At 33.4% G+C, this 11,326-nt stretch overlaps 1 protein-coding gene across 1 annotated transcript; it reads left to right on the top strand.

Annotated features, from left to right (window-relative positions):
- Window positions 1–432: 432 nt before the first annotated feature.
- On the top strand, window positions 433–6,919 carry LOC102587729 (formate--tetrahydrofolate ligase). The gene is made up of 5 exons (XM_006354126.2): window positions 433–881; window positions 2,238–2,387; window positions 3,133–4,308; window positions 5,162–5,308; window positions 6,371–6,919. Exons 1-5 carry the CDS (start codon window positions 726–728, stop codon window positions 6,644–6,646), a joined length of 1,905 nt encoding a protein of 634 aa, XP_006354188.1. The 5' UTR covers window positions 433–725; the 3' UTR covers window positions 6,647–6,919.
- The last annotated feature ends 4,407 nt before the right edge of the window (window positions 6,920–11,326 follow it).

Below are 11,326 nucleotides of genomic sequence, written 5' to 3' on the forward strand. Positions count from 1 at the left end.
AATAGATTTAAGATTTTAAATTTATGATTTCTCAACATGTTAATATTTTTTATTTTGCACTTGCATTAATAAATGATGTAACTTTACCCTTCTACCCTTATTTTAATTTTTTTGGAACTCAAATTTTCAATCAATGAATATAAATTAATTTATTTTGATTAATTAATTTAACCAATGAACATGGATCATTTATTTAACTTTTCTAAGTTGGTCAAATGTATATTTTTAAGTCTAATAACGCACAAGGGTAAAAAAGGAACAATATTATAATTTATGCATTGATTTTATCAAATGACAAATATTATGGACCAATTATTTATAGAAAAAGATGACATATAAAATGAGACGCAATGAGTACTAATTTCTCCCCCACCCCCCACCCCACCCCCAATTGTCGGGCTAAAACTCAAATCTGCCACAAAAATCTATGTTGGATGGCACAAAGTTCAATGCATCACACATCAGATAGAGTTCTTTTCAAGAAAGGCCTCAAAATTAGGATTATCTAAGCTAAAGCGTCAACATCTCTTCAACAAAGCCAACAACTCTTTTTTTTTTTTCTTTTTCTCACACACCCTTTGCCAATAATTAACTTTGGACTGTTTGTTTTCTTCATTTTGAACCATTTTCTGATCTAAAAATCCAATCTTGGTAACACCCATTGAAGGAAAAATCAAGATTTTGAAGTTTTTAGTAAAGGGGTAAAAAAGGGTGTAAAAGATATCATGGGAAAGACAACAAGGAAACTTGAAGTTGTTTCTCCTGTTCCAGCAGATATAGATATTGCTAACTCTGTTCAACCTCTTCATATTTCTGAGATTGCTCAAGAACTCAGTCTTAGCTCTCAGCATTATGATTTGTATGGAAAATATAAAGCCAAGGTAGTACCTTTTTAAATGTAGATTCATGTGTTAAAGATATGTTCGAGTTAATTTCTTAGATGGTCGCTTAACTAATAGTTATTATCTTGGAAAGTTAGTATCTTTGTTAAAGAAAATTGGGATCAAGAAAAAAAAAGTGACTTTTTGATGATCTTTCTTGGATTTTAGCTTGTACTCACTCTGTTGTATTATTTTGGTTTACTTTGGTAATCTATGTTGATTGACTGTGGTAGAGTCAGGATTTTTGTTAAGGAGATTCAAAATATAAAGAACTAAACATGAAGAAGCCAATAAGATTCAACATATATATATATAGTATATATACATATTTTTTTTGACATCTTCATATTTCTGAGATTGCTCAAGAACTCAATCTTAGCTCTCACCATTATGATTTGTATGGGAAGTATAAATCCAAGGTAGTACCTTTTTTTTCTTCTTTTCTTACATGTTACCATTGAAGGTAGATTCATGTGTTAAAGATATGTTCGAGTTGGTTTCTCATATGGTCGCTTAACTAATAGTTATTATCTGGAAAAGTTACTTTCTTTGTTGAAGAAAATTGGAATCGAGATAAAATGTGTTTTGACTTGGTACTCTGCTGTATTATTTTGGTTATCTATGTTGATTGGTGATTAGAAAAATAGATGTTTATTGGCAGTGGTAGAGTTAGGATTTTCGTTAAGGAGATTCAAAATATAAAGAACTAAACATGTAGAAGCCAACAAGATTCAACATATCTGTAGTATATATGCATAATTCTTTTTTGACTTTTTTACACTGTTATTTTTCCGATGGAGGGGTGTCAATGGACTCCCCTCGAATAAGGGTAGCTCTGCCCCAGTGTATTATTATGCTATACTCTTCTGCTCTTAAGTACTGATAATTTGTTAGATTTTGCGTGGTTTGCATAGAAGAGTAATGTGATTGAGATGCATAGATGCTGTTCCTTTTATGTTCTCAATAACAAAAGAAGTTTATTTCTTCTCCACCGGTATGTAGTCAATGACATGATAACTACTAGTCTTAGCCAATGTAAATATGAATAGTTTAGGAGCATTCATATGTTTTTTCTTGATTACTGTGGTGTCCGGGCCATCTTTGGGCACCTCGACTAATTTCAAGGATAAGACAGATGGGAAGGATCATTCATATGTTGTAATACTACTTTTTGTTGATGAGTGATTATTACTCCTCAGGTACTTTGATTTTGCAGTTTTTCAAAATTGAGTTTCTTAAACTATAATGAAGTGTTATACTCATGAATGTGATGTGAAATCCGCTTTGTGTATATTAATATATTGGCTTTTCTTTTATAGTTGGTGATCTGATATGTCAAATTTATTGTGATTCTAGGTGCTGTTATCCGTGCTTGATGAGATTGGAGGAAGTGAGGATGGGTATTATGTGGTGGTTGGAGGAATAACTCCAACCCCTCTTGGAGAAGGGAAGTCTACTACCACAGTTGGTCTTTGCCAGGCTTTGGGAGCTTTCCTTGATAAAAAGGTAACTTCGAATTCTTGGTAGGATGTCCGTCTCACCTACTTAGAGAAAATGAAGAGTTATCTGTGTCTTAACTTTAAGCTAATATATGCTTGTAAACTAATATCTGCTGTCATTTGAATTTATAAAGAAGGATAATAGATAAATGAAGAAATGTGGTAATATTACTTGGTTTTGATGGACATCAGAGAGAAGTTGAAAAATACGTTGAGAAGTTGGATAGATAAAGACAAGAGTTTTTCAAATTAAAGGTCTCTGAATCAAGATTTAGATTCTGTTATTCGAGTCAGAGTCTCCATTGACTTGTATTTTGATAGAATCTTGTTTACTAATCCAATTAAAGATGTACTTTTTGGCTATATTGGTACTACCTGGCCCTCTCTCCCCCATGGAATATAATGCGATTAGAAGAGAAATCTTGGACAGAGGAAATAGTTGGTTATTGCTTTTTGCTGAATCGCTCGCATATATCGTCCTCTTTTGTCCTTAGTTTCTTAGAGACTGCCACCTAGATATCAAGTCTATCTTGTATTCATTCAGGATTGTATTCTTAGCTAAAGTTAAACCAGTAACTTATAACTGAGCAGCTGACCAAATGATGTCCATGCATTTGTTTATTTTATCATAACGCACGGTTATTGTTGTCATGTTATTTGATAAAAAGTCATCATCCATGTCAGCATTTGCCTCCTATATTTGCTGTCTATTTTTTTCTCTGAGCAGTTTCCTTTCCACCTGGTGCTCTAAGGTTGTGACATGTGTCCGCCAACCATCACAAGGACCAACATTCGGAATCAAGGGTGGTGCTGCAGGAGGCGGTTACAGTCAAGTGATACCAATGGATGAGTTCAATCTTCACCTAACAGGAGATATTCATGCAATAACAGCAGCAAATAACCTTTTGGCTGCTGCGATTGATACACGAATCTTCCATGAATCTACGCAGTCTGACAAGGCTCTCTTTAACAGGTTATGCCCGCCAAATAAAGAAGGTAAACGGAAGTTCTGTGACATTATGTTTAGGCGTTTGAAGAAACTTGGTATTGATAAGACGGCCCCCGAAGACCTTACTCCTGAAGAGAGCAGTAAATTTGCTAGGCTAGATATAGATCCTGCTTCCGTCACATGGAGAAGAGTCATGGATGTCAACGATAGGTTTTTGAGAAAAATTACCATAGGTCAGGGACCTGAAGAGAAGGGGATGGTGCGGGAGACAGCATTTGATATTTCAGTTGCTAGTGAAATAATGGCAGTTCTAGCCCTCACGACATCACTAGCTGATATGCGAGAGAGGCTGGGAAAAATGGTAGTCGGGAATAGCAAGGCCGGTGATCCAGTTACAGCTGATGATCTTGGGGTTGGAGGCGCTTTGACTGTTTTGATGAAAGATGCCATTAATCCTACTCTTATGCAGACTCTTGAGGGCACCCCTGTTCTTGTTCATGCCGGTCCGTTTGCAAATATTGCTCATGGAAATTCATCTATTGTTGCTGACAAGATTGCATTAAAGCTCGTAGGACCTGGTGGCTTTGTGGTCACAGAGGCTGGCTTTGGTTCTGATATTGGGACAGAGAAGTTTATGAACATCAAATGTCGATATAGTGGCTTGAAACCACAGTGCGCTGTTATTGTGGCCACAGTAAGAGCCCTTAAAATGCATGGTGGAGGACCTCAAGTCACAGCTGGAAGGCCTCTCGACAAGGCCTATGTAACTGAGAATCTCGGACTAGTGGAAGCTGGTTGTGTGAATCTGGCTAGGCATATTTCAAATACAAAAGCTTATGGTGTAAATGTTGTGGTTGCCGTCAATGCGTTCTCAACTGATACTGAAGCAGAACTAAATGCAGTTAAAAATGCTGCATTAGCTGCAGGAGCATTTGATTCTGTAATTTGTACTCATCATGCCCATGGTGGCAAAGGAGCGGTAAGTCTTCCATGTAGTATATTGGACCTCTGTTGATTAATGCTCCTTTCCCTACCCTCCTGCACACACACACAAAAATTAAAAAAACAAAAAAAAATGTCTGAAAAGCTAAGTTGCACGGACTCTTCACTTTTGATGCTGCACCCGTGTCGGATTCTCCAAAAGGACACTACTTTTGAAGAATTTGACAAGCACCTGTTGGCATTTTTATAGAGTCCGAGCAACATAACTGAAAAGAATGTTTAATTCAAACCAGAATACATGCTAAAAACCTCAAAATATTCAGAGAAGAGAAGCCTTTATCCAAATTGACAATATACATTTCTGCAGAATACTTTGTTCGGGACTTACTAAATATCCTAACAAATCGATTATAGAGCCAATAACGTATGCATGATTGGCGGTCCATTGTTTTTGTTATAGCAGAGCTTGAAGCTAATTTTGTTTGTCATAATGGTTGCACTAATTGTTTATTATCTCAGAATGAACAAAAAGAAGCTAAGTCAGAAGCTTTGTACTACATACTGGAACAACTTTGGAATTGGAACTAAGTACTATCGGTTCTTATCTAGCCACGCCTCATAGATCTTTGTGGTTATGGAGTGTAAATCAATTGAAAGTTTTATATTCGTTAGGGTCTAGTTTATTAGATTGAAGATTCTCGTACTTCGGCATGAGTTTATGTGATGTAATGAGGATATGACCGTTTGAGAATTTCTAAGTTGTTTCAATCCTCCATCCTTATTTGAACAATAACATGAAAAAACATGTAAATGTGTTCTGTTGACTGTTCTGCTACGGTATTTACTAGTTGCTAATCTGAAATACTGATAAGCTGGAATCGTTTATTCAGGTGGACCTCGGAATCGCAGTTCAGAAGGCCTGTGAGAATGCAACACAGTCACTAAAATTCCTGTACCCGCTGGATATAGGTATCAAAGATAAAATAGAGGCAATAGCAAAATCATATGGTGCTGATGGAGTAGAGTACTCTGAAGAGGTATATTGTTCTATTGCTCATACCTATTACTGCACTTTCTTTCTGATGTTTTTTGTCTCTCTTTATTACGTAAACATTATTTTGAGCTGACAGTCTATAGGAAACAACCTCTCTACCTTTTTAAGGTAGGGGCAAGGCCCGCGTACACACTACCCTTTCCATACCCCATTTGTGGGATTACACTGGGTATTTTGTTATTGTTGTTCTACGTACATACACAAATTCAAAAAAGCAATTTGCTGTTTGACATCTCTTATAGTTGCAGCAGATGCGAGAGTTAAGTTTACATTTCGTAGATGCTTTGCTTTGAAAGGCCTGTTATCTGTTACTTGTTCCTTGAGTTGGTAGGACCGAGTCGAGTTTATGAATTAAGTAAAATCAAAGGTAAGAGTGGTGACCTTTTTTTTCCTGTAAGTATTAGATTAAGCGACAACAGAACATTGAAATTATCACTGATCTCTGATCCATTTGAGATTTTTGCCAGTGTTATCAAAAGCAAAAAGCGCAAGAAACTTCTAAGGTTTGTTGAGGATTTAAGCACAAAGTGCAAATACAACATAGGCTTTAATGAGAAAAGGTGCAAAGTGGAAATACATATAAAGAAATTGAATGACAAATAAATGAATAAAGAAATTGAATTTTCTTTTACAATAAAGTAAAATATTAGTTGTTTCGTGTCACCTCTTCATAAGAGGGTCATTGACAAGGAAATTTATGCCTTAGAAGTTAGAACGATGACACTGAAGCGAACATTAAGTGAGGTGAAATGCTCAACACGTTTTGAGCCTCGCTTTAAGGCTTAAGCACACCTTTGACAACACTGGATTGTTCTGTAGTTTATAGTCTGATAGAAAACTTTGATATTGTTGAAAGCTATGTTGTGTGGGCTCTCCAAAGATGCTGTTGTACCCGTATTGGATGCTCCAAAAATGCTCTACTTTTGGAGGATCCAACATGCACCCGACAACATTTTGGAGAAGTCCAAGCATTATAGGTTGAAAGCATAGTTACATACTTTTGGTCAATATTATTAACAAGGACTTTGATATCTCTTGCTATTAGGCTGAGAAGCAGATTGAGATGTATACCAAACAAGGTTTTACAAATCTGCCAATTTGCATGGCGAAAACACAATATTCATTTTCACATGATGCCGGGAAGAAGGGCGCTCCTAGTGGATTCATCCTTCCCATCAGGGACGTTAGAGCAAGCATTGGCGCGGGATTCATTTATCCTCTTGTTGGAACAATGAGCACAATGCCTGGTTTGCCTACTAGGCCTTGTTTCTACGAGATTGACATTGACACGTCTACTGGAAAGGTAATCGGTCTTTCTTGAAAATTCAAAAAAGTGTGTTGTGGTTGTTTGCACTGTGTTTTGGCAGAAGTGAAGAGTTTGTCAAGTTTTAGACTTCCTTCTCCTCTACAGTGCTCAGCAGTTAACGATACTGCCCCGAACCACTTAAGTGTTTCTTATTGTTGTCGTAGAATCAGTGTAAACGAACACTTGCAGTTCTACTGCCCGACGTTGATTGAATAAACATGAATTTGAGTGATCATGCTGAGTTGTTAGACTATTCGAGGTTCGTTTAAAAAGGCCTCTCTTTATCGTCATTTTCGCGAATCGTACACAATTCTTGTGGTCTCTACTACATTTTTCTTAGATAAGTGATGTATAATTAGTGTAGAGTATGTTGTGAATCTTCCACAAAGATTACAAATTTGTGTACAAAGAATAGTTCTTGGAACAAGTAATCATGTTTTGCAATGTTTGTGTCATTTCTGCCAAATGTGGTCATCCTATAAACTTTTGGCTATTTGAATCAACATCATGTCTTAAAGTATGCCCAATGAAAAAAAGGAAAAATTATACAGAATAGCAAACATTTAGCCTATATTAGGTACTATAGATACAATTTAAGAAAAATATAATTCGCGGCTACAGTTTTTCCACTTCTTGCTATTCGTTTGATTTGTATAATTCGGTTCCTGATTGTATAAATCCAAAATTTTGTATATGCTTACCCTAGCTATTTGTATGCGATTTGTGAAAAATTCATAATAAATTAGCATTGTTTGTATATTGGCAAGCGAAATATACAAATGAAGTTCTGAAAAATTCCTAAATGTATAAATACAGGATTTGTTTATACTTACTGTATTGGTATATTTGCAAGCGAAATATACAAACGAGCAAAAAAATACAAATTGCAGCCTCCATAGCAACAAAATTAAAGCTATGAAGCGCAATTATCGAAATTATAGCTATAGAGTCTTATTAGGTCTACTATGTTTGCTATTTCTAAAACAAAATTCATTAATTATTGTATATTCTTACTTTATTAAATCACTTAACGAGGGTAGCTTTCATTGATTTGGAGTAAACACCTGAGCGAGTACGTATTTACCATTCAACCCTTCTAAATTGTTTTTTTTCCTTCTTTCACAATTTCAAGAATTCATATTATTTAACTACAAATTCTAAATTTAAACATTTAACCAGTTTAACATTCTTGTCACTTTAACAAACGATGTCATATTTGGTACGACAGGTAAAGATGATCTGATAACGTAAAAATTTCTTACATTCTTAAACTCTACTCAAATAGATTTTGGTATAAAAATTATATTATTGCTACTTGTGCATCAAAGGCTAGCTTCGTTTATGTGTGGGGTTCGGGGAAGGGGTGGATTATATAATTTTGTACTTTTACAAAAGATTGTTTTCACGACTTGAAGTTATGACATTATGCCCACATAACAATAACTATTATCGTTGCACCATCGTGTCACTAGTGTGTAGATTTATGTAGGGTCGAAGAAAAGGCCAAACCATATTGCATTTATTGTCTACAACTAATTTTGATTTTTACAAAAGATATGATGTAAACAATCTACTCTAATACAAACAATTTTGATTGCTTTCACGGCTCAAATTCATAACCTATAAATCATAGGAAAATGATTTTATCGTTACTTCAAGATTCCCGTTCAACATTAATATACGTGAAGTTTTTCTCTTTGTATATTATAATGATTTCCATCTTTTATTGAATATCAACGTCAAATCTTTAATGAATTTGTTGTTATTTTCTTTTTCTTTGTTTTAGAGAGACATTTGAAAAATCACTTATTTTTTAGCCTAACAAATTAAAAACTCATTCAATTTTGTAGCCATACACGTGTACATGACGGCATAATTTGTGGCCTAAAGTTAAATTATAACTCGAAACCTTAAATATATATTCATTAATATTCGTATACACAAAATATGAGAGTGCCAATTTCCTTGGTTCAATTTTTTTTAAAACTATTATATTCATATTCAGTGGAATTTTACAAATAAGGTCTACGAAGAATGGTTTGTATGCGGCTTTATCCCTACCCTACAAAACTATTTTCAATAGACCCTCGACTTAAGTAAAATATATTAAATCAATAAGGAAACAAAATACATTAATAAAGAAACCGTATAAAAAAAGAGAGAGAAAGAAACAATAGCCACACAAATAATACAATAATCGAAATAAAAGAACAAAAAAACAGACAGCTATCATGCAAAAAATAAGTAGGTGGCCTCTCTTAAATATAATTATTATTAGTAGTACGTGTTTTTTTGATTGTGATTTCATGATGTATATTTTTTAACTAATTCACTATTAGGTCAAAGAAGTAAACTTGGAATAAACATAAGTCACTTAATAATACATATTTTTTCTTCGATAAAATTTAATAATTTTGATTTAATTTTATATTTATCGTAAAAATTAATCTAGTAAACACAAATCGTAAATTTAGTACTCGATTACTTCAAGGACTTATAGAATTCGTAATTCATAAATTTTAAAATTAAATCCACATCAATGTTATTAACATACTAGTAAAATCAAATATATATTTAGTGGTGACAAATAGACAGGTCATATCAGTTATAGATGGGTCAGATCAAATGAATTTATCATGTCTTAATCATATTGTTTATTCAAGCTTAGTTTGACTACGTTCACTTATAGTAATCACTAATCATACATTATTAATGAGATATAGTAACTAAATCAAAACAATTTAGTTGTCTTAATCATATAATTACGCTAAGTGCAAAATGTTTTTTTTAAAAAATTTATATGTTAAAATTTTAAAAAATAATGTCATTCCATAAGTCCACCGACAATGTGTAATTAATTTACAAATACACCACACGGAGTGGAGCTAAAAGCCAAACAGTTTGATCGAATTTAGTAGTTTTAGTTTAAATTTTGGATTTTTATTAAGAAACTCACTTAATATGTATAAAGATTAAATTCAAAACTTTGTTATTAACATTTAATATATATTGTTATCATAAAATTTAGAATTCATAAAGTTTAAATTTTGGTAAATGACCTTTCATCCGTAACCAGAAATTTGAACTTCGAACCCTAAAAGTTAAGTCTCCTTTCATAGGAAAAGTTTAACGTTCTAAAGAGGGATTTTCTAGCGGTAAGAATCAAGATATTAGTTGAGCTCCAAAGCACGTATCAAACACTAGATACACCAGATTTACCTCCAAAGCAATATTTTTTAAGCAAGCACTTTACCTCCAATGCAATATTTTTCAGCAAGAATATAAGATCAATTAACCAAATCAGACCCCAAAGTGCGTATACCAATTGCGTTTTACCCAAATTTTCCAATGAGTTAAAATTAGTCGGACTCAAAAATGAATCTGGACATAAATTACACTTTACCCTACGAAGACAAATTCTCGAGTGCAGATTAGGATAATTAATAATCGGTTTTAGAAAGAGAATCAAATATGTATTATTCTGTAAAGTGAAACTTTTTGACACAAATTATTGAATTAGGATTAATTGGACCTTAAAGGGCATACCGAATGGAAAGACATCGAATGCTTTTTACCCTCCAAAACAGAATTTTCCAAAACGTATAAGGATTAATTAGTGCCTCAAAATAAATACCGAATATTGCATGATAAAATAAGAGAGAAGTATTGAAAATAACCGTTAATTTGACGTGAATTATTAGTTTCGTTCCCGAACTATTGACAGCCGTAAAAACAACCCTCTAGTTGACTAATTGAACTTATTACACCCATGATCTTGCCACATGGGTGAAATACACCCCTAAATTCTCACCAAGTTTAGGGGTGTTTTTAACACTTTTAATAGCTTTTTATTAAGAGTCTCATGCTCCTACACGAGTTTGAAACCACTTTCTATATCATATGGCAGATCGGGGGTGTATCTAAGTTTAGTTAGTCAAGTAGAGAGATATTTTTAAGACTGCAAATAATTTGGAGATGAAACTAATGATTTGCACCAAGTTCAGAAGTACTATCAATTCTCTCATAAAATAATGACATAATACATAAATACGCCATTTAACTTGCTTTAATTGACATCTATATCCTCCAATTTAGAATGTGTACAAGTAGACACTTAAATTTGTATAAAGTTAAACAAGTAGACACACACGTCCTACGTGTCACATAGGACACAAAATGGCCACGTAGGACAGATGTGTCTATTTGTCAAATTTTATATAAGTTTAAGTGCTTACTTGTGCACAATTAAAATTAGAAGGTATAAAACCGCTTAACACTAAGTTAAAATGCATGTTTATATATTATACCTAAATTAACATAACCTATACTATAACATGATTAATTTTGTTTTGATTTGTTTTGTTTTGAAGACACATCACTTTATGTCAAGACTTTATTCCATACGTTATTTCTAATAAAATCTCTTCCCTACTTAACCAATTTTTTGTCCATGCAATAACAATCACAAATTAAATTATCCAATTGTATTCCAATTTATATCCTTTTGGACTATTCATAATTAACATGTTGTTTTCTTTAGAAATAGTGACATGGCGGCTAATTGGATGTATGTACATTTTCCTATCTAATTTTTCTCACATTAATAGCTATAACATTTAATATGTTTTGAATTCCTCCGTAGTTTTCATTTTGAAGTCCGACTAATTCTTATCCTTGATAGAATGTCATATTTTA

The sequence above is a fragment of the Solanum tuberosum genome, unplaced genomic scaffold, assembly GCF_000226075.1.
Source record: "Solanum tuberosum cultivar DM 1-3 516 R44 unplaced genomic scaffold, SolTub_3.0 scf00172, whole genome shotgun sequence".
Lineage (NCBI taxonomy): Eukaryota > Viridiplantae > Streptophyta > Magnoliopsida > Solanales > Solanaceae > Solanum > Solanum tuberosum.

Bases quoted from the DNA above. Each gene is read 5' to 3' on its own strand.
- LOC102587729 (XM_006354126.2), top strand. From the start codon at position 726: ATGGGAAAGACAACAAGGAAACTTGAAGTTGTTTCTCCTGTTCCAGCA. The intron at 882-2,237 runs GTAGTACCTTTT...TTGTGATTCTAG, and splicing joins ATGGAAAATATAAAGCCAAG to GTGCTGTTATCCGTGCTTGA. The intron at 2,388-3,132 runs GTAACTTCGAAT...TGGTGCTCTAAG, and splicing joins GAGCTTTCCTTGATAAAAAG to GTTGTGACATGTGTCCGCCA.